The sequence below is a fragment of the Rutidosis leptorrhynchoides genome, chromosome 10, assembly GCF_046630445.1.
Source record: "Rutidosis leptorrhynchoides isolate AG116_Rl617_1_P2 chromosome 10, CSIRO_AGI_Rlap_v1, whole genome shotgun sequence".
Taxonomy (NCBI): Eukaryota; Viridiplantae; Streptophyta; class Magnoliopsida; order Asterales; family Asteraceae; genus Rutidosis; species Rutidosis leptorrhynchoides.
Window position 1 is genome coordinate 17,598,381 of NC_092342.1, and position 19,801 is coordinate 17,618,181.

The 19,801-nt window shown below is 33.3% G+C and overlaps 1 protein-coding gene across 2 annotated transcripts; it reads left to right on the forward strand.

Moving 5' to 3' along the window:
* The first annotated feature begins 12,209 nt into the window (after positions 1-12,209).
* Positions 12,210-18,480, forward strand: LOC139872025 (uncharacterized). 2 transcript variants are annotated; one of them, XM_071859811.1, is made up of 4 exons: positions 12,210-12,531; positions 12,709-12,798; positions 17,431-17,792; positions 18,100-18,480. In XM_071859811.1, the coding sequence occupies exons 1-4, from the start codon at positions 12,267-12,269 to the stop codon at positions 18,286-18,288; spliced, it is 906 nt and encodes a 301-aa protein (XP_071715912.1). In that variant the 5' UTR covers positions 12,210-12,266; the 3' UTR covers positions 18,289-18,480. The 2 variants fall into 2 exon arrangements, with proteins under 2 accessions (XP_071715912.1, XP_071715913.1); XM_071859812.1 differs by having other exon boundaries at positions 12,712-12,798.
* The last annotated feature ends 1,321 nt before the right edge of the window (positions 18,481-19,801 follow it).

The following is a 19,801-nucleotide window of genomic DNA, read 5'->3' on the forward strand; positions in this document are numbered from 1 at the left end:
AAACAGTTTATAATGAATCACGAATTAAATACATATATTACTGGTAAAAGGTATATGATATACATGTTTTTGGAAAGCTAGCGAAAAATCAATAACTTTTCATTTAGATATCGAATAGTTTCGATGAACGGATTAAAAGATATAAGCAACTGAATTATGATTGACGTTAATTGAAATTGCTTTTGAATCTACAATTAAGATTTAAACAACTTGCTTACGAGATTGATAAAATGGATTTTTAAATATTACCAACCGAGTAAATGAATCCTTATATAAGGCATGTCTCGTTTTGTTGAACTAAAGTCATAATGACTTTTTGAAATGACTTTTGATAAACTTTTGTATGTCGATCTCGAGCATTAGGATTGTGATACACTATGACCTGACCTAGCTTGATAGACATTTATTGACCAACATATATTCTCTAGGTTGTGATCTACGGTTATTTGGTAATTCGGGTTTCGGTCACATTTTGGTGAACGAATTTATATGCTGCTAAGGTGAGTTTCATTTGATCCCTTTTTAATTGCTTTTGCAATCTATATTTTTGGGCTGAGAATACATGCACTTTATTTTAAACACAATGGATACAAGTACATACTAAATTCTACACTGAGTTTGAACCAAAAATCCCTTAGCTTTGGTAACTAGTAACTGCCAGTTATAAGAACTGGTGGGCGCGAGTAGTAGTATATGGATCCATAGGGCTTGATATCCCCGTCCGAGCTAGAGCACTAGCCTTTTAACGGACGTATGCTATTTGAGAAGCGTACACGTTGGTTTGCGTGTATTATTAAGATGATTATACAAAGGGTATAAATTATATATACGTTAAGTTTAGTTACCAGGGTGCTCAATTTCGTAGAATATTTTGATAAATGTTTTTGGATGAAACAACTGAAATCTTGTGATCCGCCTTTATAAACAGATTATGCATAACACTAAAACTATGAACTCACCAACCTTTGTGTTGACACTTGTTAGCATGTTTATTCTCAGGTTTCCTAGAAGTCTTCCGATGTTTGCTTATATGTTATACAAGCCATGTGCATGGAGTCATACATGATTTATTCAAGAAAACGTTGCATTCACAAAATCATCACCATCTATCTTATTTTGACTGCATTGTCAACTGAAGTACTATTGTAAACTATTATTTACGGTGATTGTTTATATGTAGAAATCATCAGATGTCGAAAACCTTTAATTTAAATATTCATATATGGTGTGCCTTTTCAAAAGAATACAATATTTACAAAACGTATCATATAGAGGTCAAATACCTCGCAATGAAATCAATGAATGACGTGTTCGTCCATATGGATTTGGAGCGATCGTCACAGCGTGTTATCCCCATTTGTTTGACCTTGACCAGATTTTGAGGACGGAATCTTCTTAAGGGGGTAGATTTGTAACATCCTCAACCGGGTCTAGCTGTAAGATTACTAGTTTGCCCTTAAGTTAGTATTGTGTTATTATATGCTTTCATTTTTATTTAATATTTACTATTAAATAATGTTGTGGTTAGGACCAGTTTGTGACAACGGTCACATAATAGGTTTGTTTATTTAATTTGGACTTCGTTTGGATTGCCAAATTATGTACGAAAGATATCAGATAACTGATAAATACCCGTGTGTTGCACAGTGTGGGAATTTAACCCACTTTAGATGACTAGTGTTGTGTTCTTCTTCCCATTTCTAGATTTTTCTCAAACACTCCGTACTCTCATCCCTTCCAACTACCAAACCCTAATCTTTGATTCTTTTTTTAGAGCTCAAATCATTTACATCTTTGTGTTCTTTGTGATTTGCTGATTCTTTCAAGGTAAGAATCAAAACATTTCATGCTCTAATCTTTGAGAAAATTGGGTTTTTGTGTTAGGTTTTACAAAGTGAGTAATTTGGGTCAAAATGGTTAGATTTGATGTTGTTTTAGTCTAAATTTGATGGGTTTATGTTTCTACATGGTTAGTATCTTCGATTTGGTTAGTTTTTAGGTCATAATCGAGCTCTAGAGCAAGAATTGTTCGATTTTGGGTGAAACCCGTCACTTTGTTCTTCAGCTTCTGCAGATAAACACAGTCAGCCGAGTGTCTCCTGACACTCGACCGACCGACTCGACCATCGACCGAGTGTGTAAGACCCACGGCTGAGTGTGTCTGTGAGAGACCATCGGCCGAGTGACTAGACACTCGGACGAGTGAGTGTAGACAGTCGACCGACTGTCTCTGACAGTCGACCAAGTGTCTTGGCAGTGAAATATTTTACTAAGTGTTGATTTTTAGCCGTTATGCTGCCCGTTTGTATTTTGATGTTTAGAGGACACTTTTTTTGACAAAAATTTCTGTACTGTGTTATTTGGTGTTAACGGACATTAACTAACTTGATTTGCCTTATGTTCAGGTGATAAGGATAAGGAAGCCACTCAGTAGTAGATTATCAGAGCTGGTTGCTGGTATTTGGTGAGTGGGACTAACTGAAGAACATATTATAGAGTAGCATGTTATATTATGATTGCCTTGCTTGTTAGATATACTTATTATTGTGGTTAGTTAGTACGTTGTGATGACTGCATGTTAGTTTATGCTTGTATGTTGGAGCCCAGTGCATCCCTATTGCGTGGTAGCCTCGGTAGGAGAGATCAACCCGCGGGTTGGGTTCCTCATGTGGTATCCAAGACAACCGAGGTGTATATATATGTGAATGACGCGTCCGTCGAGTGTGGATTATATATATACACACGGTGGTAGAGAAACTTCTGGTAAGCCCCAGTCCGATCAGCTGGTGGTTAATGGTTTGGCCGAGACGCCAGAGTCTCTGTAGATGGCACTTGGGTGATGTTTATGTGTTAGATTTTGTGACATGATTAGTATGACAGTTCCTGTGAAATGACCCGTCCTAATCCATCCGGACAAAGTCCATATCGATTACAAACGATTCACAATAGTTGATTACATCGCGAGGTACTTGACCTCTATAAGATACATTTTACAAACCTTGCATTCGTTTTTAAAAGACAAACTTGCTTTATATCGAAAATTGATGACATGCAAATCATTTCATAATATATCTAATTATAATTGACTTAATAATAATCTTGATGAACTCAATGACTCGAATGCAACGTCTTTTGAAATATGTCATGAAGGACTCCAATTAATATCTTTTAAATGAGCAATTTCACAGCGGAAGACTTCTTTCATACCTGAGAATAAACATGCTTTAAAGTGTCAACCAAAAGGTTGGTGAGTTCATTAGTTTAACTTAAACAATCGTTTCCATCATTTTAATAGACCACAAGATTTCATATTTCCATTTCTCATAAACATACGTCCCATGCATAGAGACAAAAATATCATTCATATGGATTGAACACCTGGTAACCGACATTCACAATATACATATAAGAATATCCCCATCATTCCGGGATCCTCCTTCGGACATGATATAAATTTCGAAGTACTAAAGCATCCGGTACTTTGGATGGGACTTGTTGGGCCCGATAGATCTATCTTTAGAATTCGCGTCAATTAGGGTGTCTGTTCCCTAATTCTTAGATTACCAGACTTAATAAAAAGGGGCATATTCGATTTCGATAATTCAACCATATAATGTAGTTTCGATTACTTGTGTCTATTTCATAAAACATTTATAAAAATTGCGCATGTATTCTCAGCCCAAAAATATAAAGGGTAAAAAGGCAAATGAAACTCACACATATAAATATTGTAAAACAGTTAATAAAGCATTTGCATGTATTCGCAGTTCAAAATGTATTTCAAAAGCATTTAATAAAGCAGTTGTAAAAATAGCGCATGTATTCTCAGTCCCAAAAATGTAAAGAGTAAAAGGGAGCAAATGAACTCACCTAATGTATTTTGTAGTAAAAATACATATGACTATATTGAACAATGCAGGATTGGCCTCGGATTCACGAACCTATATCATTTGTATATTTATTAATACCTATAATCGTATTTGAACAATTTCATATATTATAACTTGTTTTATATACTATATATATTTAATTTAATTTGTGTATATACATTTATAATGACTAATATTTATATAGTTATATTAATATATATTTGGTTAATATTATATTAAAATACTTAATTTGTTATATATGAATATCTATATAAAAATATAAATGTGATTACTACGTACTTATTTGTAATATTACTAAAAGTACATTTTTTTTATACGAAATGTTTATTTGGTACCCTAATATCAATAGTAGTAATAAAAGTTGTGTTTAATTATAATAATAGTACTACTAATAATAATACTAGTACTTATGATAATAATAAAAATAATAAATATAATACTAATAGTTGTAAAATGATACAAATACTAATATTAATGGTAGTGATAATACTTTGTGTTATTTTCATAATAACGATAATAATAATAGTCCTAATCATAATAATACTTAATGATGTTACTTAATAATAAAAATGGTAATAATATTAGTCATACTATTAATGTTAACATAATAACAATAACAATAATAATAATAATAATAATAATAATAATAATAATAATAATAATAATAATAATAATAATAATAATAATAATAATAATAAATAATGAAATGCTACCTTAAAAGGAAAAACTTCAAAATACTTAAATAAACTGCTTGCGCTAAGGCTCGAACCCCCGACCTCTCGCTAACCCACAAACACTCCAAACCCTTCTTCTACCATGTATCTTTCTGAAATAACTCGTAACCCAATCTTACTTATCCTTAGCTGTTTCAGTCTAACAGCAAACTGGAGTTGGGTCACGGTCCAATAACCATTTACATCTCGGCCCACATAGCCATTAACGGCCCAAGAGGTAGCCCGACACCAAAAGTACCATTTGATTAATCCAATCCAAGTTGCATTTAATTATCACATAAAAAAAATATCGGTGGACTTCTGTCTTCTTGATATTCGACAGCCGCCACTATCATCAACAAAAGTAACACAAGTTTCTCGTTAAATCATCCCATCTTTGAATTCAAAACAGAAGTAGCAATATAGTCTACATATCGAGAAGAAATCTTTGTAATCCCCATTCATCATACTTTATCTTCTTCTATCTTTATTATCATCAACACGTCATTCATCATTCCATTATCACGTTACTGTTTGTCTCCTTCTTCGTTTATAGTTACAGCTCTTATGGATCAGTTCACAAATGAAAGAAAGAAGAAAAAAAAATTAAATAAATGAAATTGTGATGGGTTTCGATGGTGGTTCAGTTTTGTGAACACGAATAGAACAGAAACAGGTATGCAAGTGCAACAGTTTGATGTTGGATGTATACAGAAAAATAACGCAGTAAATCGTAGAGGTGGTTTTGGGTTATTCTTGGTGGGTTTTAATGAGGGTGATTGTGGTTGTTCATTCATATGTAATAGGTGTTCTTGATGCTTTATTTGTTCGAACAAAATAGGCAGCAACCGTAGTAATAAACATTCAATAATTTGTGTTTGGTTCTTGTTGTGTTCGAATAGGAATAGGAAGGGAGTAGCAGCAGCCGTAATGATAAAAAGGTTGATGGAGATGATACTTGGTTGATGGTTTGTTCGAAATAGAACCCGGTAACAGAAATGAGTGAGAATGAGAGAGAGAGAGAGAGAGAGAGAGAGAGAGAGTGAGGTGATGGTTAGTGATGGTTGCAGGGGTAACCGGTGGTGTTGGGTGCCATGAAGTGGGTGCCAGAGGTGGTTGTTCGTGATGTTTTACCAAGGTTGTGAAGTGGGTTTGATGATTTCTGATATTTACAACTTTGATAAATCAAATGGGTCGATGGTGTTCGGTTGTAAAAAGTGGTGAGGTAATGGTAGTTGTGGAAGTCAGGGGTGGTTCATGGTGGAGTTAGGATGGCGGTTTAAATGGTGTACGTTTGAGGGTGGGGATTGAGTAGCAAGAAGTAATATTAGAGGTGGTGATGTATGTGTTGTATATGTAAATCTACCTATATGTATATATAAAAATATATGGGTGATTGTTACAAACAAAAACAGTAACATTGTGATTTCTTTCAAAATATGGACAGTTAACAAACGACAAGTTTAGGTGGATCTTGCAAGGTGATGTGGTCTATTATGCTCAAATATAATTATATACTATAATGGTTACTTAAGTCAAGAAAGTAAAACACTGTAACTTACTTTTTAAATCACGGATCATATGTATCTCATATATGTATACTTATATAGATATTATATATAGATATATATTAGAATAATAAATATAATAACGATAATATATTATAAGTTATTATAAGAATTCAAATGTGTAAATTGAATTGAAAACAGTAAGCAACCATGATTTTAGATTTTTCTGTTTAATTCGGATACTGTATCATGCTCCGTTAATAGTTAATGTCGGATACAAGTCTTCAGAAAAATTCTAAAATTAACTATATTTATTTATATTGCTCATTATAGTATAAAATTCGATCAGTAATTTAATAAATAAAAATTACATCAGTCGTCCCTCTCATTAATGGGTAAAATATAAAAAGCGTTAAAACTTAACAAATAGTTCCTAAATCCATTTTTGATAAGCCTAAAATTTATAGAACTCATTTCGTATCACCGTTTATTTTAAAATCATATAAGTTCGAACTAAACTTCTCTAATGTCAATCGGAACACCAAAGTAGTATTACAATCATTAAATATTTATTTTTAATATACTTTATTTATATATATAGATATATTTTTAAATAATAATTATTATAATATTCTATTTTTATTTTATTAATTTTTAATAACCACAACATATAGTACTACAAGTTATATTTCAAATTATTATTTATATATACATACACACATATCTATTTACAATTAATTGTTCTTGAATCATCGGGCACGGTCAAAGGTAAATGAATATATGAACACAGTTTAAAGTTTTTGAGACCTTAACATTACAGACTTTGCTTATCGTATCGAAATCATATGAAGATTAAGTTTAAATTTGATCGGAAATTTCCGGGTCATCACATCCTGTATACTATTGTCTCACTTAGCTTCATGCTAATTCCCCTCCATCTCCTCCCTGCAGGTTGTTAGCTTTTGTAGATATTGCTTTTGGAAGAAGACGGGCATGACAATGTTATGTTTGACAGTGTTAAACTCTGATGAAGTCTTTTATCATATGAATTGTGTTCTTTTGTAAACCGAATGTAATTACGTCTTTTCCGTTTAAAACATGTATTTTGTTATGTGATCACGTGACACTGTTAAGGTGTATTTGGTAATTAATAAATAAATGCTTCCGCCACGTATTTAAAAAAAAAAATAGCGGTGTCACATACTTCGTCAAGCAAATATGCCTATGTTTTCGAAGAGGCTAGGAGAGACCTCAAAGATGTTTGAGTTGAAGGGAGATTGCTTAGCTCGAGGGCGGCTCCAAAGCTCTCGCAAAAACAGAGGAAAAAACATAAGGTTCGTAAGGTTCATGGAGAAGAGTTGAGGAACTTTAACGTTGAGGGTATTTGATTAGTTGTGGTGGTTCTCTTTTGATTTTTGTGATAATGTTTTGAATGTTCTCGGCTCTAGGTTTTTATGTGCTGTATTAGGTTCTTTTTGTTACATTTGAGTTTAGTTTTGTGGGTGGTTTGGTTTTGTGATTTTTATATAATTTAGGTCGTTTGTTCTTTGTATGGATGTGATGTTTGTCGGTTGTAATTGTTTCGAGGCTTCATCTTTTCGATGAATGTCCTCGAATTTTTATATAAGTTCTAGTTTTTTGCCAAAAAAAAAGTAACATTTAAGTGAGGACATTGAAATTAGTTGTTGAGATAGTTATAATATTATACTATTTTAGTTAGCCGTTGTTGATTATTGAAGGATCTTTTGATTTTGAGAGCAAAAAGTGAAAAGATAATTGGACTTCATAAGGTGAGTTTCACGTGAATTTTAAACTAAATTGCACTCGTTTTATAAATTGTTTATTCATAGTGATTTTAAATGCTTTATATTGTGATTCATTAATAAAAGTGTTTATTGAATTGTGATTGTTGCAATCGTGTGTTTTCGTGAAATTAATGGTTACTAAACTTACTGTTTTTTTGACATCTTATATGTAATGAAATTGGAAAAATTTTGAGATGCGCAAAACTACGAGTTGGCGGTTCTAACAAACAGAAAAGAGTGGTCGAATGGAAAAACTACGAGTTAGTCATAAAAATAAGTGAAAATAGTGGTGTGATGTGCAAAACTATGAGTTGGCGATCCTGACGAATGTCATAACTACGAGTTAGCCATCAAAAAAGTGGAAAAACAGTTTTCTCAAGGGAAGCTTATATACACATGTACAGATAGATTATACTCGTCATCAAACATATAAGGACAATCTGGAAGAACCACGTTATTGGATTCGAAAGTTACTACCGTCGATACAACTGTCATCAACAACTTCACCACCATACAATGGAACACCGAGGAAACTCGAAAAATAAAAAAAAATCTTGAACAAATTACGTACCAACAGGTGATTTTCTGCAACAATCGCTCTGAATTGCAGGGGAGTAGCCGTCATCAAATTAGGGTTTCCAAATAAAATCATGACACACCCAACATATAAACGAACATTCAACAGAAAGCCTTTCGCTCTGAATCGCGGTTAGTTAGGTGGATTCGAAGGTGTGATGTGTCTGGAAGATAGGAGATAAACAACCGAATATGGTCATATTTGTTTTGCACTTAATTGACTTAATACAATGGAACTTAATATGAAAAGTTATTAAAAGGCGTTTGTTTTTAACTTAACAAATAAAACGTGTCTTAATAAAAAAAATTCAAAATAATTATGAATTTTCATTTAAGTTCTTAAATTTTTAATAACTGCTATTTAAGCTACCCACGTATAAGTTTAATTTAGTAAATATAATTATTTAGACTATTATTAAGTCAAAAAAAACAGACAATAATTATTTGTTAGCCACTTAATTTTTTTCAGGCTATTCAACTTAATAAAGAAGAAAAACAAAAGGGGTATATGTAAAATACTGTCAATTTTTATTTTCCATGGGTTGGCTCTTGTTTATTTATTTTTATTATTTTTATTATTATTATTATTATTATTATTATTATTATTATTATTATTATTATTTTATTATTATTATTTTATTATTATTATTATTTTATTATTATTATTATTATACATACTAAAAAGATGGATTTGTTGGTCGTTTGTTCACTGCCAAAACTACAACAGTTGCAAGGCATTTTCACACTTGCTTTTACATTTCTCCCCCTCAACTTTAATCACCTTACAAAAACTACACCAAACTTCAGGGAGTTAAAACGTTAATTCTCTCAATTAAAATAAAACTCCACCCAAACACTTCGACAACCTGTATCTTCCTCCTCGGTCCGAATTAAATTTCACCGACCACACCGTTAAACCCGAAATATTTTTATGAACAAAAGGAAACTAACTACGTTCGAAACGTACAACTTTTAAAAAACGCTAAACACAATGACAGTCCGTATCTTCCCGCTCGCCGCGAGTTAAATTTTTTCGACAACAGCGTCATTCTCGAAATAATTTTAGGAACAAAACGAAAAAAAACCGTTCGAAACGAACACTTTTTAAAAAACGCTAAACACAACGACATCCCGTATCTTCCCGCTCGCCGCGAGTTAAATTTTTCCGAAAGCACCGTCAGGCTCGATATAATTTTATGAACAAAACGATACTAGCTAGTTCGAAACGGACAGATTTTAAAAAACACTAAAGATGTCGACACCAACAACGACGCATAACACATGAGGCGTTTTCCCTTCTGTAAATAAAACTGCGTTAAATATGAATACACCGGTCGAAAGCCCCCACCGCATCGCGCGGGCTGGCCCAGACTAGTTGTAAATAAAATAAGAGGAAGAAGGTATAATGACAACTCAAGACAAACCAAACAGTAACTTTCCCAAGAGCATTAGTAATTTTTTCAAATAGTATATAACTGAATATGGATAGTATGGACAATACTATCAATTTTTATTTTCCATAGGTTAGTGTTACCTTTTGATTGGCTCTTGTTGTAACTAAAAAAAATGAAGAAGGTATAAAGACAACCCTGGACAAATCAAACAGTAACTCTCTCAGGAGCAGTAGTAACTTTTTTAAATAGTATATAGGAGTAATTTGGTCATAGAGAGTGAAGAAAGTGAAAGAGAAAAAGAAAGTAAATGGACAAATTCACCCTCATGTGTCACACACATATTATCACTTAACGAGATTTCATTAACGAACGTTAAGATTGGAACCACCCGTGTAACTAGTGCATACGTGGATGACCATTCACGTTTAAAAAAAAAAAGAACATAAATGGCTATTGTGATATTTTTAGCAAATGTTGGGGACCAACTTTATAGTTTTGAAAAAAGAAAAGATTAAATTGCACCGTTGGTCCTTATGGTTTGCACAAAATTGCATGGTTTGGACAAAAATTTGTTTTCGACTTCGTTGGTCCGTGTGGTTTGAAAATTGAACCCGATTGGTCCTCTTCCCAAATGTCTGTTAAAATTGAACCGTTAACTTACCCATGTGCGTGGCACATGAGGGTATTTTCGTCCATTTAATCAATTAGGGACCAACCGCGTATCACCTTCATTTTCCGCTCCTCTTTCCTCTCACCTTTCCCTCTTTCCCTTCATCTTCAACAACCTTCAAACCTTAATTTGTCTAAATTAAAAACCCAACCCCTAATCAAAATTAAATCTAAAAATCTAACCAAAATATAGATACATAAGTTACATAGTATATATTTATACATATACACATGGACCAAATATTCATTATTTACACAGATACAGTGGCGAAAACAGGAATTTTTTTCACCCGGGGCGAAATTTTTTTTAAAGCGTATCAATTTTTTTTGGTAAAATATAGAGGTTTTGGGAAAAAATATGGTGATTTTTGAGCAAAATGTGGAGGTTTTTAGCCAAAATATGAAGGTTTTGGGGCAAAATACGGAGGTTTTGGGGCAAAATATGGTGGTTTTGGGGCAAATTTTTTTTTCACTGGGGGCAAAATCGAAAAACCCAAAATTTTTACACTAAAAATTGCAAATCGACTGGGGGCATCTGCCCCCCCCCCTGCCCCATGCTGGTTCCGCCACTGCACAGATACACATGAATCTAGAACAGCACATCTACTTTTTTTTAACTAAAAAAACTCTTCAAACTTCAGTACCTGTATCAAAACATGAAGAAGTTAATAATATTGACAAAATTTTTGATCAACAACAAAACCCATAATCCAAAACAAGCCCACAAAATCTAAATATTAAAGATCCAATCTTTTCATAATTTTAGGAAAAATAAAGAAACGAGTAATCCCTGTAATCCCTCAAACGATTTTTATTTCTAATAGCACACATACCAGATCTATTTCCGGTAGCGGTGGTGATGGCGTTAAAGACGACGGTGGTGGTTGAAGACGACGACAGTGGTGGTGGTTAAAGACAACGGAGATGAACGATGATGATGAATCGATGAAGATGAATCGATGATGACGAAACGGTACAACTTTTTACAACCTTTGATTCTTATATGGATTTTTCAGATTTTGATTTGTTTAGGTTGGCTGTTTTCAACCTTCATCTGGCAACCTTCGTCTGCTTTCTTTTTTTTCTTTTTTTTTTGGCTTTTTTCGAAATTGAAAGTGGAATAAAAGTGGCGATGACTTAAAGGATTTGTTGGTTTATATGCTTTTAACGAAAGTGGTATAAAAACGACGACAATTGAGGTGCGTTTGATTTTTTGATAATAGGGTGCCTTTGTATCAGATCTTGAAAAAGGGTGCGTTTATATCTGATTTTGATGAGGGTGAATTTTTGGTTTAAACAAATTAGGGTTTTTGTAGGTTTTGACGAAGGGAAAGAGAAAAAGGGGATACTTGATAAAAGAATGGTTAAAAAGACGAAGATACCCTCATGTGCGTGGCACATGGGTGACTTAACGATTCATATTTAACAGATGTTTATTACGGGGACCAATCGGGTTCAATTTTCAAACCATACGGACCAACGAAGTCGAAAACAAACTTTTATCCAAACCATGTAATTTTGTGCAAACCATAAGGACCAGCGGCGCAATTTAGTCAAAAGAAATCTAATCAAATCCTGATCCACATCTTATTCTCGTTCTCATAAATAAATGATTAAATTAAATTTAAATTTAAATAACTGTAACTGATAACTGATTAAATTAAATTGGGAACTAAATTGGGAACTAGGGTTTGTTCACCGAAATCAAAAGATGAGCAATTTGAGGGCGATTTTTAGGCTTAATCATGCGGTATATTCATCGTCCACATGCTGTTACAATAGAGCTAGATGTCGACCTCGATTGATTGTTAGCCTTTTTAATTCAATACAACATCCTAATTCTTTAAAGCCTCGATTGATTGATTCATCAAATGTTAAAAAGATGGAAACTTTATCATGGGGTGGATCTAGAAATCATCAAAGAAGGATGTTAGCTGCTAATTGGACCGATGAAAAATCTCCATATGATACTCTTGGTATGTATATATATATATATATATATATATATATATATATATATATATATATATATATATATATATATATATATATATATTATTTTTTTCTATAATTTTATTATTATATTATTATTTTTATTTTTTTACTTGTTACTTTTCTGTTATTAACAACTTAACTTAATTGATTGATTGTAGCAGAAAACATGCTGGATAAACAAATAGCAGCGACTGAGACTGATAGTGAGACTGGTGATGCTGATTCATATAAACCAGTAGTCTTGACAGGTATGTTCTTCTTCTTCAGTTAGATAATAATCCCAACTGAATTGGATTGAAGAAGGTTTTTGAATTTACCAGTTGAAGGACCCGGGAACCACGGTTCTACGGGTTTCTTGAAGGATAATTGTGGAATGATATAGTATACTCTGTAGGAGTTACTTGACTTTGCCTAAAGCCATCGTCTTAAAACTGGTATTCAGTTCAATTTCTATCAAATTAACCCCCTTTTCGATTGGAATTTGAAAGTTTAGAATTAGACAAATAAGCAAAAGTGACATAAGCATGTCATTCACCCCCTTTTCAATAGGAAGTTGAAAGAATATCATCAAATTCATCACTGGTTGCTTTATTATCCAACATTCAGTGGACTTGGTGTAACTTAACCCTTTTGAACTTACACAGTAAATTTTTGCTTATTTAGTTGACCACTCTTAGACCATTTGTAATTGGGAGGGGCGTGACTTGGTGGTTTGAGTTTTTTTTTGCACTTTTTTGACGACTATGATGTGTGGGCTTTTGGTGTGGAGTAATAGTGGTGTGGGTTGTTAGTGGAATGTTGATGTGGCTTTTTTTTTGTGTCATATTAATTTGTTTTTTATTTTTTATGTAATAAAAACTTAATAATAAAAAATGTCACATATTTTGAAATAAATAAAAAGACATTTAATTAATACTATTGATAATTAAAAAAAATACATAATATTAAATCCTAAAAAAAAAATTACATAATTTAAATTCATAAAATAAAAGATGTTAAAAGATAATCTAATCCTCATCATCCGGTATAACGATGTTGTCAATATTCAAGTCATCTTTCAACTTTCGACGAACCATCTTTTTTATAAGATTTTGAAGACGTATCACATCTTCCGGTCCTCCATACCATATGAGAGGACGATCTCCCTAACAAATCAATACCAGTTAGAGCTTTTTGCATACTAACATACTCATTGAAATTATCAATCGCACTAGTCTTTTTCGAGGCCACATTAGTCATTTGGTCCATAAATTCATCCACCCTTGAGGAACTCGAACTCTTACCACGAGAAGACGCTCATGCGTCCGAAGAAACCGACTTTTTTGGGCTTTCTTTGCTCTATCACGTCCCTTTGGACGTGGCATCAGCACGTCCTAAACAACTCCGTCTCAAAGTCTTGAGAGAGTCGTACCGGGTCTCCTTGAGTTTCACTAACAGCGTCAACATCCACATAATCTTCTTGAACTCTTGCAACCGGATCATTATGTACCATCCACTTTGGATGTTGACTCACGAAAAAAAAGGCTTCCTTGTGAATAAAGTGTTTCTCATATTGATTATAAATATGATTGCAACGCAGACTTGTAAATGTTATTGTCATTTACTCCACTACGCCAATGATCCTTTATATCCTTATAGATCGGCGCAAACTCCATACATGCCTTGTGCACATCTCGCCGTTTTGAAGATAGCGAATCTTCCTTGCGTACCCATCCATATTCATTAAACTTTTCCATTACCGAACCCCAGAAACTAGGCTTCTTTTGCGATCGGCCAACTATTGGATTCTCCGAAGTATCACAAAATCATCCCGCCAACCACAAAATCTCTTTTTGCGACCACGCTTTTTGGGTCCTAGAAGTTCCTTCATCCATCGCTTTTCCTATATAAACTGTTACAATATTTATATTATAATTAATTCAGGTCAAAAAGGAAAACGTAAAAATAAAGCAACCAATGAAATCGTGCCGCGTGGCCAGAGAAGCAGTTGCTTATTACGTTGGAATCCATCACACGCCTTCCATTTTCGAAAAGCAACGCTGCGATAGGTGGTTTGAGGGGCGTGGGATTTCGGCCAGGTCAGATCCCACATGCGTTGGATGTATGGCGATACGAATGGTCTTACAGATAAATCAAAGATATGAAAAAAAAAAAAAAAAAAAAAAAAAAAGAAGAGATAATACTCTTAACATATAACCACCCATAAGTGTAAGATATAAATTACTTTATAAAAGAACATTAAATAACTTGAAAACAACAACAAAAAAATGCTCTAATCAGTCTCAAAAACCTCCAAATTCTATATTATGATTATTATCCCAATATCCAGTCTGACCATAAAAAGCCATTGACCAGAAAACAAAAACAGTGTTTAATCTGAAGCAAATAAACATGTACTACATGTATTACCAAAACATCCTATGGTGCACTTACCATGGGTTCAGGCCAGGGCATCGTCTTATTGACACATGACTCATGGAACGATGCTAGATCTTATTTGCTATTTTAGATTTTAGATTATACTCTACTTGTCCATGCTCAGTGCCAATTTGTTACCTTAACTTTTCTTCAGATACAACTTCGGGTGGATATAATCTTCATTTAAAGATCTCAAATCTAAATAAATAAATAAATAAATAAATAAATAAAACTAGTGGCTTTGATTATCGGAGAATTAATAATTAGACCACCTTGAATTAATAATTAGACCACCTTGGATTGGAGTAAAGATTTTAATGGTCATTTTGCAAATAAAAATTTTAATAACTATCATTTCATGTAACTATTGGGTTGGAGTTATATTATAGGATGTTAAATTCATTGATGTTAAAACTATCATCCACTAAGAGCACAACTACCCTAATGACCCAATCTAACCATCAGTAGATAAGATCAGGTCGTATTTTTAATGTATCAAGCAGTAGATATGATACTACGATTAGAAAGACAACTCACAAATTTGTAAACGATACATTGAATCATCCATATTCACGATTGAGATTGTTGGTTTTTATTGAAGCATTGAATCAAATGGTTAGAGTGCAAAACAATTATAGTTCATCAACAAATACAGGTCTTAAATCCCAAAACAAGCATCAAACACCTAATTTCATTTAACTTACTACGTGACAAAAGAGTATGAAACTTCATACAATAAGACTTCGATTCACCTACAAAAAATTTATACAATACGAGTAAAATTGGTGAAGCAGTCGCAGTGAGTGTTGGGGATGTTCATCTGTACTTGTTCCTTACGTATAATAATCTATTTTAATACAACTGGAAATATATCAGAAATTTTTCTGTACAACTGGAAATGGCACTACATTTATGCCAACAAAATACCCACCACCCATAGAGTTGTACTACAGAGCATAATATGCCATCCTTCATAGCTCAATTTCTTCATTTGAAAACTTTTTTATTCTAACATTACTATCATCCACCTCCAACCCACAATAGGACAATAATAAATATACATTCTCCCACCTTCTAAATCATTAATTTTGTTTCAACACAATCCACCACCTCATCATATACTTACTGAACCAGAAACATTTGGATACTCTACTTACATCAGCAGATTTTGTAACTTTATACATAGATTAGATAGAAACCACAACACAACAAACAAGAGGATCATCACATTCTAGTTCAGTGATATCTTCATTTCATTACTTGAAGAAGAAGGACTCCACTCCACTGATTAGTACCTAACCCTTTCTCTTCATCTTCCTTCCTAGTTAATCTTATATACTCAATCTCATATGCTCTTCATTCTTCTTCTTCCTCCTCCTCCTTTTCATACTAGAAATACTACCAATTGCAAGCGATTCATCCCTTATGTTTTTTAGGGTTCGATTCTGTAGATTTTGGTTTTTGCTCAGATCTTAATCCAGTATTAGAAGGTTGCGTATGTAACTGTTGTGGAATTCTAGATTCAAGAAGAGAATTCGAAGGATTAGAAACCTGCACACCATTTTTGTCATTCGATTGTTGATTTTCACAAGCGAGATATTGGGAACTCAGAATTTCAGATTCAATTTTTTTTTTTTAAATTATATTCATAATCAATTTATCTCCTCAGGATCTACATGATAATCGCTATAAGGAGGACGGTTTGAATGCTTAACCCCTGATAGTTGATGAATTTCACCAAGAAAACAACAACAAAACCCAATACCACATAAGTGGTGTATGGGGAGGTGAGATGTAGACAATCCTCCCCCTATCCGAAAATAAAAGACAAGTCATTTATCCACCCAGAGTAAAAACACTCTCAAAAGTAGAGAAAGTCATCCCTCTCTCTATTCGACAAGTAGAGAGATTGCTTCAGGGTGGACCTCCGGCCAATAAGTAGGAAATTTTTTGTAAAAAAATAAAATTAAATTAAAAATAAATTGAGACGCCATGAAAATGGTAAAATCAAATTTCCATGGGTTTTAAATTCTGACTTAAATTTAATTTAGGCTCTAAGAGTCAGTCAAGTCGCCAATAAATCGACGCTTGTTGTCGACTCAATAACTAATAACTAGAGCCGGAATTTCACCAAGAAAACAAGACTAAAAAAAGATGAATTGGTGAAATTGGAAGATTGTACAACCACACCAGAGAGAGAAATTTTGACCAAATGAAAACCCATGACCTATAAATTATGTTTTAAATAATTTTAATACCAACAATAACATAACATAAATGATCGGGTGGGTGGGTTATTCCCGTGTCAGTGATTCCAAATACTTGCCTTTCAAAAATAACAACTTGACTTTTCTATTATTATTCGGCGACGGACGGGACGGCCAGCGGCGGCGGTCGTCGTTATTTCTTGTTATATATTATTAACAACTTGACTTGATTAACTAATTGATTGATTGTAGCAGAAAACATGCAGCAGGATAAACAAGTAGCAGCAGCAGAGACTGATGAAGAAGTCGAAAGCAATAATAATAGCAAAATCATTAGAAAGATGAAGATTTATTGTTCGGACGAGATAGAGATTGACGGCGAGCCCTTTAAAAGGGAGTCTTTAGTGGTCCAAGACACTTACGAGTACGGCTCTGACTGCGTAGATATTCGCGAAGGCGATAGTGAACTCCTTCTGAAGGTTCAATTTTACTGTGCGGAACGTGCCAAGATCCAGGATGATTTTGCTAATGATAAAACCCTCATCCGACAGAAGTTGAATGAGTTCAATTCTTATTTTCGCCAAGCCAATCAGAAACATGCTCTTGATCTTATGATTGTACGCCTTTCTCTTTTGTTCTTCTTTTTTAATTTCTTCCCTCTCTCCTGTTACAAGACATGTTGTTGTTTGATTTATTATTATATAAGGTGGTGGTTAGGAATCAGTCATAATAATCACCTTAAAAGAAGAAGCTTGTTCCAAATTTGGACTTTCTTTTTTTCCTTCTCATATTCCTTAACAACCCTAACCTTAAACACAACTGCCTACCTTTATATCTCAGAGACCTGGACACAACACTTTACCCCCTTTTTATTATTATTTATGGATAATTAATTTGCTTCATACTTTTCTGTTTTCATATCAGGCTGCTTTTGAGTTGGAGATAAGAAGCCTCGTGGACCTAATGATGGATGATGTTATTGACATTTTTCTCAAAATGACTGAAGATGAGGCTTACAAAGTCTTACCGGTGAATCTGAGAGATGAGTATAGTCATAAAGTATTTAAGAAGTTTAATAAGCGTGTCATGTATCATAAGTGGGCTTTTGAATGAATATGTACGGCTTATTGTTGCTGCTGCTGCTGCTGCTGCCTCCTTTGTCTTTGTTGTAACTTATTACGTGCGAATGCCATTGGATGTGTTTACTTGTTTTATTCTTCTTCTTCTTGTGGTGTTTGATGAATACTTAAAATAAAATGGTTTGGCTGTATTTGATTTGATGAATGTTTAATATAAAATGGTTTCGTGGTGCGTCTCATATATATATATATATATATATATATATATATATATATATATATATATATATAGTGGTAGGATCAAGAGGGAAGTAACCAAGCAGGGGGAAGCAATTTTTTTTTTTTTCGTTTTTTGAAAAAATTTTGTTCACGAACATTATAGATTGGGTGAAAATATAAACATTTAATAAAGACACTTTATGATAAATGTTTTTATTTTGGCGGGAAAACGCTCGAAGAAGTAATATATAACAATTATCGTGTTTTTCGAGCGTATGTTGAGGTTTTAGACATTAGGGTTTAGATATTAGGGTTTATAGGGTTTAGATATTAGGGTTTAGAAATTTAGGGTTTAGGGTTTAGATTTGGGGTTTAGATTTAGGATTTAGATTGAGTTTTTAACACGAACGGTTTTGGGTTTTGAGTTTATTCCATAAACTCAAAACACTAAACCCTAAACTATAAACCGTTCGTTTTAAAAACTCAATCTAAATCCTAAATCTAAACCCTAAACCCTAAATTTTTAAACCCTAATATCTAAAACCTCAACATACGCTTCAAAAACACGATTATTGTTATATATTAATTTTTCGAGCATTTTCGCTCCAAAATAAAAACATTTATCACAAAGTGTCTTTATTAAATGTTCATATTTTCATCCTATCTATAATGTTTGTGAACAAAGTTTTTTCAAAAAACGAAAAAAAAAAAATTGCTTCCCCCGCTTCCTCCCGATTGGTTACTTCCCTCTTGATATATATATATATATATATATATATATATATATATATATATATATATATATATATATATATATATATATATATATATATATATATATATATATATATATATATATATATATATAGGGCACGATCCGTGGCTAAGCTTAAAACGAGTACAAATCGGATAAGCAAATGTGGACCACAAAATATCATAAAACTTCATTCTATCTTAAAATGCATGAAAGGGTAAAAAGTAATTTTAATAATTATAATTAATAAAAATTAAATATACAAAAGTTAACATATATTTTACCACCTTCATCACCACCACCCACCACCATCAACCACTACCACCCATCACCACCACCCACCACCAAAAACACCACCACTCACCACCCATCACCACCACCCCCCACCACCCACCACCACCACCACCCACCACCACTACCACTACCACCACCACCCCACCACCACCACCCACCAACCACCACCACCCAACACCACCAACCACCAACCACCTCTACTGTCACACCCCCTAAATGGGATCGGGGGTCATATGTGACTAACCAATATCATAACACAAGTGTAAAGCGAGAACGACTC

What these genes read in the sequence shown, in the direction of transcription:
- LOC139872025 (XM_071859811.1), top strand. Translation starts at nt 12,267, where the DNA reads ATGAGCAATTTGAGGGCGATTTTTAGGCTTAATCATGCGGTATATTCA. An exon ending in ATCTCCATATGATACTCTTG is followed by an intron (nt 12,532 to 12,708) that starts GTATGTATATAT and finishes GATTGATTGTAG; the next exon opens with CAGAAAACATGCTGGATAAA. An exon ending in TAAACCAGTAGTCTTGACAG is followed by an intron (nt 12,799 to 17,430) that starts GTATGTTCTTCT and finishes TGATTGTAGCAG; the next exon opens with AAAACATGCAGCAGGATAAA.